The sequence below is a fragment of the Grammomys surdaster genome, unplaced genomic scaffold (assembly GCF_004785775.1).
Source record: "Grammomys surdaster isolate TR1022 unplaced genomic scaffold, NIH_TR_1.0 493, whole genome shotgun sequence".
In the NCBI taxonomy this organism is placed as follows: Eukaryota; Metazoa; Chordata; class Mammalia; order Rodentia; family Muridae; genus Grammomys; species Grammomys surdaster.
The window spans coordinates 385414-401156 of record NW_021604912.1 but is presented as its reverse complement, the minus strand read 5'-3'; the positions used below and the strand labels follow the sequence as shown (position 1 = coordinate 401156).

Below are 15743 nucleotides of genomic sequence, written 5' to 3'. Positions count from 1 at the left end.
AATTTCTGAGTAATATGGCAATTTCATGGTTTACTTGTTTGTTTGTTTGTTTGTTTGTTTGTTTTCAGCAGGGTCTCCTGTGGCCCAATATGGCCTGGAATGCATTATGAATTTCTCACCCTCCCGCCTTCACCTTCCAAGTGTCAGAACGCCAGGTGTGTATCATCATGCCCATGTGGTAGCTCTTCTATTTTTTTTTTCAAATCTCTATGCCATCTCAGTAACAGCCGTCCTGATCTTCAGCACCACGGAGTGTGCAAAGGTTCCCTTTCACCATACCCTAGCTGCCATTTGCTCTCCCTTGTCTTATTGACAAGCCATCCTCACTAGCATGAGGGAATGAGTGCACAGTGCTAAGGAAAGTGCTTTCTGCTGACTCTGAAGAAAGGAGGGCTAAGCAGAGAAGGAAGATGGGGTCGAAGACAAAGAATTGCAAATAAGCAGGATAGACAAATCTACAGCTCTTGTACTCAACCTGATGATAAAGTTCACACAATTGTACCACACTAAATATGTAGACTTTAGCTGTTCCTGTCACCAAAATAAAGTGACACTATAGGAGTCTGTAGATATGTTCATCTGCTTAGCTGCGGATGAACCGATACTTATGTCTCATAATGTCACATTGAAAATCCCAAGTATATACAGTAAAATTTGCTGTAAAAATAAAAAGATTGAAGCTGAGAAGATGACTCAGTGGGTAAGAGTTCTTGCTGTGTAAATGTGAGGAACTTAGTTCAGATCCTCTACAGCAATGGTAATAGCAATGTGTGGCTGTACATATACCTGTAATGCCGGCACTGATCTAGGCAATAGGAAGAGGGTCCCAGGGGCTCATTGACAAAGAAATCTAACACAGTGAGCTTTGTGTTCAATCAGAACCTAGGTCTCAAAAAATAAAATGGCAAAATTGAGAAAGATACCCAACATCACCCCCTGATTTCTACATGTGCATACATACATGTGAATACATGGACATATACATATAACACACATATACAAAGAGCAGTAACTTGGAAACCACTGCCCTTGAATGTCTCTTGCCATTTGACTGTCAGGTCCCCGGCCCCACATGCTAAGGACGTATGTTAGGGTAACATTTTTGTATACTGGGTGAAGGTTGTCTTTGTATTATTCAAATCTTGATTTCTTTACTGGCAGAGAGCAAGAGTACTGTCTGTATTTTGGTATTGTTATTTTTTATGGATCATCACCTGCCTTAGTATTTTGAAAACCTACATCTCCATCACCTTCGGGCTTGGTTTAATAAAGATCTGACAGCCAATAGCTAGACAGGAGAGGAAAGGCAAGACTTCCAGGCAGAGATAGGAAGTGTAGGAAGAATTCAGAGGCCTGAGATTCACTATGGAGATAGATGCTGGGACTGTCCAACTAAGTGAGAGGTAACAGGCCATATGGCAGATGTGGAATAGAATAGTCAGGCTAATTCATGTTAGACGAACTAGTTGGTGTGCATCCAAGTCCTAAGCTATAATAAATGTCTGTGTCATTATTCAGGAGTTGGTGGGTCAGAGACAGTACAGTGATAAATGTGACCTAATACCTCATTTATTCTTCCTAGAAACTCTAGAATTAAATTCTATGCTTCCATTTTAGACATAAGGGTACCATAGTTCATAAACCTTAAGTAACTTGATCAGGGTCACACAGCTAGTCAGTGTCAGGGACAGCCTTGAAACCAGCCTGAACTATGTGACTGGGGGATATATCATGTCTCTACTATCTTTTCTTAGAGTTCACTCGACCCAATCAGCTTTGCTGACTTTCCCCGTTCTTCAAGTTTCAACTCAAATGTCACCTCCCTCAGACTGTGCCATCCTAGGGTAGCATCATTCTTCCTCCTCCTTGAGGCACTCATCATAGTCTGGTATCATCCAGTTAATTATTTGCTGACCAGCTAACCTGCCCCACTTGGAACAGGAGCTCTGTGTGAGCAGACTCCTCGACTGTCTTGGTCACAGAGATGTTTGCACTGCACAGAACACTGCATATAGTTACCCCAGCTGAAAGATCACTAAATGAAATGTTAGTTATGTTGGGACATATTCATGCAGGGGCTAGCTGACGCCTTTCTCAGCCCATCTGTAGAATGCCAATAACCTTTAAGTAGAGATTTAAACATTGAGTGCTGGATCATAGAGCTTCAGATCCTAGCAGAGAACATCAAAGGGGTCTGAGCTTTTCAATTGTGACATAATATGTGACATGATATTCAATATACAGTTTAAGTGTCACTGTCAAAGGATTTTTTGCAAAGTGTGCATGAGCTCCGAATGCTTAGATTATTCAACTCTCCTCCAGGAAGTTCCAGAGACCTAAAGAAGTATTTCAGGATCCTCCAAGTGTGAAGAGAAAGTGGCAGAAGCTCTATACCTAGCGACTTATCACAGTGAGTTGATTAACAGTGTTGTCCCCAAAATCCATTTCCACCCAGACATCCAAGATGCCATCTTATTTGAAAAGAGGATTTTGAACATTGAATTAGCTAAGAGGGGGCCAGGTGGGACAGAATGGATCCTAAACCTAATGACTGATAACCCCATACAAAGAGAAGAAGACACACAAAGTGAACACATAGAGAGCACTGTGTAAACACAGACAGAGAAAATAAATCAGTCCATAAACAAGAGAGAGCGGGGCGGGGAGGGGGGCGAGGAGAATATTCTGGCAACACCAAGGAAATGTAAAAACCGGACTCTCCCTTGGGACTTTCGAAAGGAACATACCCTGCCAGGACTTGGTTTGTGACTTACAGAATCCAGAAGTATCAGAGACTATATTTATGGTACATAATGTCAAACAGTCTGTGGCAATTTGCTATGATAGCTCTAAAAATTGAATGCACAAGTATGGTCAGGAATGCTGATGTATTACCTATAATTTCAGCACTCTGGAGTTCAAGATCATCTTTCCTACATAGTGAGTTCCAGGCTAACTCGGTCTACATGAGACTCTGCCTCCAAAACAAGAGAGAAAAGCTAATACAAAAAATGTACGTTCATATGAGATACACTTCACAAAATGGTCTCATTCTGTGTGAGCATTTAAAATGGGCTGGAGCCACTCCCCTCTTTTCTGACTTATGATGCTTGCTTTTGCAGCCCATGCCAGCTGTGACTACAACGTCTCCATGTCATTCATTCATTTCTAAGCACGATATCTGGTATTATCTGACATGTCGAATCCCAGTATACAGGAAGCTGAGGCAGAAGTATTGCCGTAAATCTGAGGCCACCCTGTTCAGCAAAGCTTGAAGCCAGTCTCAAAAATATGTAATACTCTGGGCCTCAAAATAGCAATAAAGTAAAATTCCCTCCCCTATAAGGCTAGGCCTGTTATCACCAGAGCACCTGAGACATCCTATTCTGTCTCCCACAAGGGCTACCCCCAGCTGCTCTCAGGGGACAACTCCAGAAGTATGTTGTTAGTCATCATTAGGTTTTGAAGTGTAAGTACCTCTTAGGCCAACTTTAGCCAGCAGCCTGAAGAGAGGCAGGAGGATGTCCCAGTCAGGAGAAGCTGACCTTGATGTGTCCACCAGAGTCTGCAGAAGGGCTTCACTGCCACCTTTGTTGATCATATAATAAATCCTCCGGTCTGTACCTGGGAGGAAACCAGAGGAAAGATGAGATGCAAACGGTAACCCTCCTCGCAGAGGAAACCTCAGACTTAACAGCTAGAAACAATACGAAGGTCCATTCCTTTCACCACAAAACCCAAGCTGGCAGATTCTTGACATGGCATGTCTTCAAGTTGTGCTACCATCTGAGGGAAGAAAGGTGTGCAATATGGTAATTGAAGGATATTTAGAAATTTTAATATACTCACATCCTGAAGCTATGGTAAATTGAATGATACTGCAAGTTCTGGGGACCTGTTAAGTCTTCCCCTATGTGCACACAAGTCTGTAGATGTATATAAATTGACACATCATTATATGCTAAATATTCTTCTGCAATAAACATGAGTCATTAGTAGCAGAAGTGGGATGCTGTCTTCTCTAGAGTCATTTTACTGGAGGTGTAATGATTTTCTATTTCTGTTCTTTAGCAACCAATAAAAGGGAAATAGAGAAACCACTATAGGGACCACCTAAGAAACAAAAATGCCCAGACATAGTATCCGAGGACTCTTGGTCAGAGCCCTGAGCTCTGTATTTGTCTTTCTATAGAAGACTAGATTTGAATAAGACCTCTCTTACTTTTCCCAAGGAAAGCTCAAAAGCAGCGATTACATATTAAAGTGGAGAAGGTCCCGTGTGACCTAACCAAGGGAGTCAACAGGTATAATAATATCAAAGGAGAGATTCTCAGTTTCTATCCTAATGAAAAGAGGATTGTCTGCTAAGAGAGAGAGAGAGAGAGACAGAGAGAGAGAGAGAGGGAGAGAGAGAGAGAGAGAGAGAGAGAGAGAGAGAGAGAGAGAAAATACAATAAAGGCAGGAAGGAAAATAAAGAGAATAAAATAAAGATGGGATATTGGACAAGGGAAGCCACATGTATCCAGGTGTAGTGATGCACACTTGTAGTCCCAGTACATAGAAAGTTTAGGCAGAGGGTTGCTGGTTCCAAGGCATCCTGGACTATAGAATGAGACCTTGGACCACTCCACCTGGGTATCCATCTCATGTGCAGTCACCAAAAGTAGATGTTGATGTGGAAGTCAGGAAGTGCCTGCTGGTAAGAGCCTGATATAGATGTCTCCTCAGAGGTCTGCAAGAATCTGACATGTTCAGAGGCAGATGCTCACAGCTAGCCATTGAACTGATCATGGGGGTCCCAATGGAGGAGTTAGAATGAAGACTGTTGGAGCTGAAAGAGTTTGGAGGTTCATGAGGAGAGCAACAATACCAACCAACCAGAGCTCCCAGGGTCTAAACCACCAGCCTGGGAGCACTTAGGGAGGGGCCCATGGCTTCAGCTGTATATGTAAGGGTGGAGGACCCTGTCGGGCATAGGTGGGAGAAGAGATCCTTGGTCTCATGAAGGCTGGACGTCCCAGTGGGTGGGAATTTGAGGGTGGGGAGGTGGGAGTGGGGTGGTAGGTAGGGGTACATCCACAGAGAAGCAGGTGGAGGGGTGAGGGGATAGGGGGTTCCTGGGGGGGAATGGGGTAATGGGATAACATATGAAATGTAAATAAAACAAAAAAGAAAAAAAGTTACAGCCTGGTTTGAAGAGAGAGTTCTAAGACAGCCAGGGCTACAAAAAGAAACACAGTCTCAACAAACAAACAAAAATATCATCCATATGGGTAAAGAAAGTCCAAGGCTCCATTCTAAACATTTCTACCTACCTCCTGAAGATAGTTTCATGTCAGAAGACAAGTGATAATTTACAAAACAGAAACTCACTTAAAAAACTTTTATGTATGTGGAAGTGGCCCTGCCACTGGAGGACATAAAAGTTGATTCATTTTTTTAAAGACCACACATAGTATGATGGGAGCCTTGAGGTTTTTATCTCTGGCATGCCATACATCCTTCATGTTGCCTGTTTATGCTAATATTTCTTGATCCAGTTACCTCAGGTGACTCATAACTACTCAATCCTGTCATCTCATTTCTAAAAAAGTAAATGACTTGCCGACCTTTGAAGTTCCATCTCCACAAGATATATGTAAGAATTCCCCAGTAGCTGGCTCCTCCTGTGAGACACAGAGGAAGGGAGCCTAGGGAGGGAGGGATATGGTTACTGAGAAGCAGCTCTCCCAGATGAAGTCATTTGAACTTAAAGAAGAAAAACCATAACATAAGCACCCAACATTTCACTGCCTCCTAAGTTTGGGCACTGTAAGATGACAAGGTGACAAGGCTGAGGACCCCAAGTACAGTTATCCCAGTCTATACAAACCTTATCAAATCATATCAAGGGGAAAACGTTGGCTGGTGGTTCTCTCCCACACAGGAAAGGTAAGCTACAAAAACACCCAGCTATATCACTTCCTGGGACAGACAATAGCCAACACTGTCTTCAATCTACAATATCATTTGAATGAGCGTAGCCTACTCACCAACAGAAAGCAGATCGCTGAGGACTTGGAGGATGGGCAGGATGGATGCTTTATCAGAGGAGTTCTGCAATGATAACACAGACAGGTAGATACCTTTACAATGAATGCAAGAGGATAGAAGTAGCCTGGTTAGAGAGGCAAAGAACAGGCAGAGTTAAGCTTTGCTGTGCTGAGATCAACTCCATGAAGTCCAAGAATGGACAGAAGAGCTCTCACTAAGTAGCAATGAGTGAACTCACTGAGACAGGAATTTCAGAGGCTGTGTCTCTAAAGTATTCAAGACCCCTCTTTGGGGACCAGTCTAATAATAAGATTATTAAGGTACACACAAACATAAGTATTGATTGACCCAGAGACAACAAACTAAAGGAGCTTCGGGGGCCTCATTCACTAGAACATCACATATTTAAGTAGCTTTGAATTATTTTTAGTGGTTATCACACACACATACACACACATACACACACACACACACAAACCACAAAAACAGAAGCCATCAAAATGTTCTGATGCAAATACTGCCTTGTCAAACAAAAATAAGCTTTGATTTTCTCAAGAAAATTGTTGAGTAGTAGCAGATCCTATTGTGAGAATGATTTTAGAAATCCTTCTACATCTTGACATTGTTGCTTGTTCTTCAGAAGTCTTCATTCAGAAGCTGGGAGCACATGAAGAATTCCCTGAGGTAACCTATATCATAATTCTGGAAATGCAACCTAGTCCAGGTTTCCAGAATTCAGGTCTATGTCTTTCCACTGTAACATTAGGGAGTGGTCATTTTTTTCTTTATTTGGGTAAGTGCTTCATTTATGAGTCTTAACATTCCCATGAGTAAGACTTGTGCTCCTTCTCCACTTTGACAACCTCAAGAACTCTCCATTATACATTGGACAAATGCAGGAAACCAAAAATATTCATGATCTTCTTCTCTTGATATTTCCAACCTCATTATTAATTTCAACACTCTTACCCAAAATAGATATTTCCATGGTATGGGACCACTCAGTTGTAGATACCTCCCCAAGAAATGCTATAGCTTGGTCTGCAAATTTGACTGTACTGTTCCCTCTTTCCCTGCATTTTAGGCTGGGCAGTGCTGATTCATCCTTCTAGTGCATGCTGGGCCCTGTGTTATCTCCAAACCTCCCACAAACCAGGTCTGGGATGCTTTCTACCACTCCATCACTCAGCTCTCAGTTCTTGACAAAGCACTCACTCTAACATGAATGTGTAATCTTTCTTCTTATCTCACCTTCACTAGGTATTAGAATCTTAAAAAAAAAAAAGCACCCATCAGAGGGTTGCTCCAGAGGAAAAGGAGAAATAATAATTCCACTTTTAGTGGAATCCAAAAGAACTCCAGGGAATACACAAAGTCCGCTACCACCTAATACCTTCCAGAAAGTCATATTTTAAAACACCTACCAGAAATATTTTTCTCCAGCAGAAAATTCCAGAGGCCATTAAGAAACATTTAGATAAATATCTTAATGCTATGTTTTTACAAATCAAAACTAATACTCCCAAAATTAAGATGGTCAAAATTTCAAAGTGAAGTTTATTAACTCCTTTTCCAGGTAGATAAAGCCTCTAGGACCTCCTAGGACTTAATACATAGACCCATCAAAAAAGAAAACACTGATATACATATAGATATACTCTGATATTTTTTCTAGGAGCTTTGACCTAAAAAATGCATCTGTACATGGCTGTCATCATATTAATTGAATGTATTATACCCAAAATTTGAAGTCCATATCACCCTCAAGCAACTGCCAGTTATGTATATACACAGTGTCAATACCTTCCTCTACTCAAAGCTGGAAACAAGAAGCAACAATCTTTACTGGCATAGGTCTATCATCTGGGGGTTTGAAGAACTTCATGTCTTTGCAAACTAGACCAAAAGATTATTTGCAGTAGAATAAAAGATGTGCATGGGATTCTTTCTCTGGTTAATATTGACAATTGTGACTCAGCCTCAATTTTTCCGTGAAGAGGGAAGAGAGAAGCTTTGTGTGAGACTGTGCAAATGCTGTATAACTTAAAATGCTAGACTCATTACTTGATTTCGAGGAAAGGGAAAATAAAAAAAGGAAATGAAGAGGTGAGGACAAAGAAACAGAGAAACTAATAAGGTGGAAGCTGACAGAGGGGAAATAAAGGGTTTCACTTTCATTTCCTTCCATTCAATTATTCATACATTCATCCCGCAGACATTCATTGGCTGTCATCTATGTTCTAGTCACCAACAAGGCTGTGAAGATACTTATTGATCAAAAGGCAATCTGCCATCACAGGCTCTTGCCCGGCTGAGACAACAGCTGGTAGACAGTCACACCTGGTAGTGATAAACCCTGTGGCAAAGGTAAACACTGATGCTGGGAGACTCAAGGGAAGAGACATTTAACCTAGCCATGCTCATCACTGAAAAGTTAAAGAAGCTAAATGAAGGGATGACAGTGGGATATTCTAGCCATGCTGCAACCCCTTGTCCCCAGAGGGAAGCATGGCAGCGTGGTGACATTGGCATGTGAATCTGTATTCTGTGTGACCAATTGAATAAAGCAGATGGTATAGGGAATTTTAAATTCCTTGTGGGCAAAAGCTAGGTCTTATTTGCCTCTCTATTCCCACTTCCTGAGGTGTAATAAGCAACCTGTTTTATTGTTTTTAGTGTTTTATTGAATTAATTTATCCCCATAAAGAATTGCCTGCTCTGTAAGGGCCCATGAATACTCCCTGAGAACACTCTTGTCTTGCATATTCCTATTGTATTTTCCAGGAGGGATGTAGCTGACCATATGTTATATATTAAATCACCAGACCCAAGTTACTTTGTCCTATGGCCAACAATACAGGCTGCACACAAATGAGCCATCTCTCCATAGATCCCTTAATAAAAACCCTATTTGTGGGATTACAGAGATGCAATGGGGATTAAAAGTACTGGACCTACTCTTGGCAGAGGAGCCAAGTTTGCATCCCAGCAAGTTTGCGTCTGCGCACCCACACGGTTGTTCACAACCATCTATAATTCCAGTCCCAGGGGACCATACTCTTTTCTGGTCTCCATGGGCACTGCAAGAATCCCATGCACTACATTTATGCAGACAAAACACCATACACACAAAAATAAATAAATAACTGGTTAAAAAGAACTTGCTTCAAAGGAGCAAATTAGTACTAACAGAGAATGCTGGTCCCTCTTCTCCAGCACACAGATGGAACTTAAGCCAACCTTCCAAGCCTATTTGAAGTTAACATGATTAGTTTAGAAGTAGATATCAGTCCTGGGTCTGGGGAAAGAAAATCTGAGTGGAACTCAGCTGGAAGATTCTAAAAATGATTTTCGGGAGAAAAAAAATAAACTTCCTATTTTCGGATGTTGTTGTATGAAGACATTATCTTGAATCCTAGGTGACATTGTTAAGCCAGCAAATCAACTCTACAGAACCACTTACCTGTGGACTTTGAGATAAGAAATATAACAAATACCCTCACTTATAAAAGTCTCTTAAAGTTGGAGAGTTTGCTTCTGAATTCAGCTGTGACCCCTAAAGAAAAAATTTTACACCTCTCTATGCCTCCTTCCCAAGCACAGTGTTCTTAATAGAAAAGAAATTGATTTTACAGACATGCTGTAGGTTCACCCAGAATCTCCCACTTTGACAAAGAAACAAAGAAGACAATTCCTTCCTCTAGACATTGAGCTCACAACTCTCTCACTCGGTGCTCAACCAGAATACATCAGTGTTGTTCTTCTTTAAGTAAAAATTATGGCAATCAGTGGAGGGGGGAAACGCCCCAACAAACTCTCAACTGGCATTAATTTATGCATTGCTATATTTACCAATAAATATTTTACACTATTTAGAAGACTAGCACAAAGCCGTTATCTCACCCACAGTAATAATAAATGAGCAATTAAAGAAGGCAGGATGTGATGTGCCATGATTTTCCTTTAATGATTTCTTTTAAATGAATCACTGAGAAATCCCCTATCGGTTAAGACTTTCTAATAAAAAATGGATCTGCCAAGCTTTCAGGGAGAGACAAACAGTTGGAAGAACAAACAGTGTCTTTCAGAGACTGCAGTTTTGAATTACAATTTTCTCATAGACTGTTTTGAATGTGTTGCCTCTTTGCCTTCAAATTCTATATTCTGTATCTCCCTCTTACCTTCTTCCTCCCTCAGAATCATGGTAATGAAAATAAGGTCCTTCACATCACTACCATGAAAGAACATTCACAGTCCTAGTACCCTGGGTCAGAACATGTCTATTACACAGAACAAGTGAGTGTATCCAAGAGCATCATGGGCACCTGTCCTTTGGGGATTTGTTCATCCTGATGCCACTGGCTAGCATCATTTATCCTTCCTCTTTCAGTCATATTTCAATTTCCAGCTCTAGGTCTCTCGTCTGTATAATTTCCTCAGCTATCTTGCCTTCTCAGCACTCACTATCTACAACTGTCAAAAGTCTGAACACACTGGGTACTGTACAAGTCAAGGGATTTGGCAGACACTGTCTACAAGGATTGTGGTACAACTGGTACCCACTTAAGTGGGGCCATGCTTGGCCTCACAGGAAACAAACTTATTTTCTGTGCATTTGTTTTCTCAACATTTTATACCTACCCTTCCTTAGAATGCTTAGTTAAAAGGTTACCTGTTTATATATGCTGGTGTAATAAACTACTCTAAAACTCAATAGCTTCAGACAATGCTCTTTTATCAGATCTTTCGATTTGGGGACTGGAAAACTGAGACACAACTTTGTTGGTAGTTTCTTCTGCTGTCTTTGTTGGTAACTGAGGTCAGGAAGAGGTCAGCAGATATACTAGTCAAATGTCTTAGACTATAGCAAAGTAATCTGGAGATAGGGGCTCACCTGGGACTACTGACTATATATGTTCTTTTTAGCAGCAGAGTCTTAAGTATCTTCAATGTCTGACAGGGCATCTTATTTCCCCCATGGATAGCCTTAAAGGAGAATTAGCCTGAAATCTCAAGGCTTCTTTTGTCATTGTCTCAGCAACCAAATGTGTCAAATTCACTACATTATATCAGTTAATTGGGCTATGATGCGATTCCATATTCAAGTGGATGGTCCTAGATGACTTCTCAAGGAAGAGAGTGGAACATTTTTAGCTACTTTTAATCATCCATACTTCATCTGGGCTGTGAACTCTAGACTAGGCATTCTGAATCATTCCTTTTGGCATCCATAGGACCTACAATGAACTCTTGCATGGAGAAGCGTTTGGGTAGCTATGAATGGGACTGAATCAAATGAGAAGATATGAAAATGGATGGGGTGGTCTGGTTGTACTGGATGGGTTAGAGCGAGGTGGAACAAAATAGATGTGATGGGATTGCTCAGAACTACTTAGACACAGAATGTGAGATCTGCCATGGCCTTGCTGCCCTGTTTTCCTCAATTCTGACATTTTCCTGAATGTATGTTACAGCATGAGCACTGTTACAGAACTATACAGAGTATGCAGCTTGAACATGCTAGAAGAGTCTTCTATGACTGAGTTTCTCCCGCAACTCCAAGATGTTCTTACAACGCAGGCTCACTTTAGCCCAGTTCCTGTAACCTCTATAAAACTCAATTCCATATTCACAGTATTTCCCAAATATTTTTTTTTCTAATTCACTGGTGATATTGGGTTAGATATAGTGTATCAGATAAAAAACAATCTGGTTACAATAAATACACAATAAATCATGAGTAAGTGCACATGTGTGGGCAGACATGATGGAGAAAAGGTGAGTAATCTAAAAATATATTGGAAGGTCATTAGGGATACAGGCTCCTGAATCAATTTTCCATCTGGGTCATGATGTTCCCGACTTAGCAAAATGCTCATAAGGAGAGCTGAGGAGAAATAAATGCACATCTGGAGAGACTGAGGTCGCCTCCTCTGGCAAAAAACAATCAGGAACCTCGAGCTTTGTCAACAACGTCCAGCACATTTGTTGCCACTTGGTGGATGAAGTCTCCCAGCCCTAATGCTAATCATGGCAGTAATCAACAGCATCATATCCCTGAAAGGTTCTCTGATTTCTTTTAAATGGTATTCACTGGAATGTCAGCTCCATCTCTATTCTAGGCAGGCTGTGATATCTCTCCAAGACACAGTTGACAAATTACAGCATGAAGTTGCAGGTTAGAATTCAAGATGACTGAAATGTAGTGTCAAACAATTTCCAGCTCTTTTAGATGAATTCTAAACATGGCAAGTAAATAATGCCTCCTGGTGCCTGCAGCCCAGGCCTCAACACCAACCAACACTGAGGAAGGAAGTCAGCATCACCCTGCTATAGCCAGAAGCTGCCATTTATTGCTATGATGCTCCCAGGATCCACTACCTATAAACCACATGCTAAAAGCATCCAAGACAGGAGATTCAACCATACTCCTGAAAAGCCATTGAATCAATCACATCTCAGGAACCTTCATCCCAAAGGCACTGAGAAGATGTCCCCTTTCTGAGTCCTATAACAAGGTACTTTTTTTCCTCCAGAATTATTTCTCAGAATTTCTCCTTCTCCTCCTCCTCCTCCTCCTCCTCCTCCTCCTCCTCCTCCTCCTCCTTCTTCTTCTTCTTCTTCTTCTTCTTCCATACCCTGCACATAATTACACTAGCATCCTATTCCTCCCAGCTTCCTGTCTGGACTGTTTCTTTTGTAGTGGCTTGGAGGTATCACAGAAGCCTTCAATATCTCTTCTTCTCAATTACTAGTCTGCAGTCATCAATATCACTGCAAAAGAACTTTTCTTACCAATAGCAGCTGGCAAGTCCACAGATTATGGACTTCTATATAGTTTCTGGCAGCAGCATAAACCATGGATAGTCACAGGGCTTCCAGCAACATCATGTAACACAGAACTCATCATGGGCCCTGGTGACAGCATGGACCATGAACCTCAATATGGCTTCTGGATGCAGCAAGGATCACTAACATCAGTCAACATAGCTTCTGGTGACAACACTGACCACAGTGGTATCCTTCAGTACAAACATCCTGAGCACAGATAGCAACATGACCCCAAGCAGCATCATGAACCATGGGCATTAACATAGCCTGCAATAGCTGCAGGGATCACAGATATCAGCATGGCCTCTGGCTGCAGCATGAACCACAGACACCAACATGGCCGCAGCAGAGACCATAGAGGTTTTTCAAGGAGGTTTTATCCAGAAAATGAAGCATCTTTCATCTCAAATATCTTCTTGTTGCTCAGAATCAGGGTGACTGAGGTACTGAGCAGCGTATTCAGGGACAAAACCTGTGCAAGCTCCGGGTTGCTTCGTACCACCTCTCCAGCCCAGATGACCTAAAGCAGAGTTGTGACTCAGTAAAGTACAGTCGTTGTAGCTTGATCAAGATCCAAAGATGACCCTTTGAGGTCAACATGACTGGACTTAGATTCTCTAAGAGACCCAACTCTACGTGTATCTATGAGGCTGTTTCCAGAGAGGTTTAACTGAAGAGAAAAGATCCAGTTTGAATGTGGGCAACATCATCCCATGAGGTAGGGTCCTGAATATAGGTCCTTCTCCCTCTCCACCTTCCTCTGCCACTCTCCCTCTGCTTCCTGACTACAGATGTAATGTGATCAGGTGTCTTACACTCCAGCCTTCCTGATGTCTTTACTGTGATGGACTGTGTACCCTTAAACTATAACTCAAAATACAATCTTTTTTCTTCCTTTTTTCAACATAATATTTTTATTCATTGTTTGGGAGTTTCACATAATATACCCTTATCACAGTCATTTCCCAGTATTCTCAGGCATACCCCCTCCCCCCTTGTGACCTCCTTACAGAAAAGAAGAAAAGAAAAACGAAATATATATCAAGTCCAATTTATGTTGCCCAAATACTCACTGGATCATGATCAAACTCTCAGGAGTCAGCCCCTTAAAAAATATGAGTCCTTCCCCACACCCAGCCCTGCCAGAAGCCATCACCTGTCAAGAGCTACACTTCAGGATCCCTGTCACAATATTTAAGCATTCTCTTCAATGGTTTCCTATCTGGACAGTGTACTTGGGGTAGGGGAGGTCACAACTGAGAATGAGAGACATAGAAGGCTCCTGTGACACTCTTTCTTCTTTAAGAAGCCCTTCTCAGGCATTTTGTCACAGCAACAAGAAAATAACTAATACAAGCATACATTCAACTTCTTAGTGATATGCACTGCAGAGATGTGTCTTCTATGGATACTGGACCAACATGAACACTCTATAATCATATAGGGGATAGCCATTCTTAAGCCCCAGTATCACGAGCTATTTTCAAAGATATTAGATACAATTTAAAGTTACAAAATAGGCATTTTGTGTAGATGAATTTCATAGATGGTTCAGAGGGTTAATGCTTTTGTGAAAGCAAGAGGACATGAGTTCAGATCCAAGTACCTATGTAAAAGGCCATGTGTGACCTCACATGCCTGTTATGTCAGGGCTGTGGGAGACACGGATAATAGGACTGCTAACCTTTGGTAGACACCAGTTTAGCTACAGGTTTAGTGAGAGACCCTGTCTTAAAGAAATGTGGAAACTGATGCAACAGGAGTCCAAATGTTCTCTTCTGACCTCTGCAAATGTACACAGAGGCATTATCACACACATGGGCCTATACCATACTCTCATGTGCAGAGAGAGAGAGAGAGACAGACAGAAACTGAGACAGATCCAAGCATGAATTGGCATGCCATACATTCAACTCTATGACAGTGTCATTTGTGTGTCTATTATTTCGGGGATCATTTACTTTTTAGCCCTCAACACAAATTTCTCATATTTCATTTGCCTGTGTCTATTGCACTTGTAATGATGAGAATTGAGGACAACAGAAACTGAATAATGTGCTCATAAATAAAGAGCAACTTTCTCCATATTTTGTAAATTGATTTTTTGAAACCTAGAAAGTCTGAAAAAGAAAATCAGACATTCAACAATAGCCAAATTAATGTCTCCTTTGTGAAAGCATTTAAAATGTAGGGTACAAACTGTGAGAATCTTAACATGTCCTCAAATACTTTGGCAGACTGATCATAAACAAATCAAAAGCTACATCTTCTACCCTTCAATATGACAACCTTTCTTATTACCAGATAGAGCGAAACAGAAGTAGAACCCAATGCCTTTAGAAGCTAGTTTATAAAAAGCAATGTAATTTGAAGGTTAAGGAATAAGTGTCATGCCAGTGGGACACTGACATTTATAATCCAGAATTTCCATGTAAGAGTATAGAATACTCTGAAATAACCATACTGCACAGGCTGATATCAGTGGACAGCCAGTGAAGAAAACCACTGATCTGGGAACATCAGCCATCAACTGTTAGCTGAGTTGAGTAAGCACCCTCATATGCCCAGACCAATGGGGGCTTCAGATGGCAACCTCAGACAGCAACCTCAAAAACACACCAAGTAAGACTGACCTGGGAAGTATTTTCCAAATACCAGATTAACCAAATTGTGAGGGGGGATTAATTAACATTAAAAAAGAAGTTATGATTTCATGGAGAACAGTAGTGAACCTATCTCAACAGCTGATCAATAAAAGAACATTGCAAGTCTGACCTCTAAAAGGTATCCCTGTATTTGGCATGCAACCAGTTCAGAGGGGGGGGGGGGTTGCAAATGTAACAGAGGAACAGAGGAGCTGGGGAGAGAGCAGGGTAGA

The 15743-nt window shown here is 41.3% G+C and overlaps 1 protein-coding gene and 1 pseudogene across 1 annotated transcript in view; one reads left to right on the top strand and one right to left on the bottom strand.

Moving 5' to 3' along the window:
- Positions 1-10237, bottom strand: part of Agbl1 (ATP/GTP binding protein like 1) — a 739063-nt gene extending 728826 nt beyond the window's left edge. The window contains exons 1-3 of the mRNA XM_028781654.1: positions 10216-10237; positions 6034-6126; positions 3478-3624 (exon numbers count right to left, since the gene is read on the bottom strand). Coding sequence (XP_028637487.1) covers positions 3478-3624; positions 6034-6126; positions 10216-10237 — 262 coding nt within the window. The remainder of the gene's footprint in view (positions 1-3477; positions 3625-6033; positions 6127-10215) is intronic.
- A 1533-nt stretch (positions 10238-11770) lies between these two features.
- LOC114633030 overlaps positions 11771-15743 on the top strand; it is a 154295-nt pseudogene continuing 150322 nt past the window's right edge.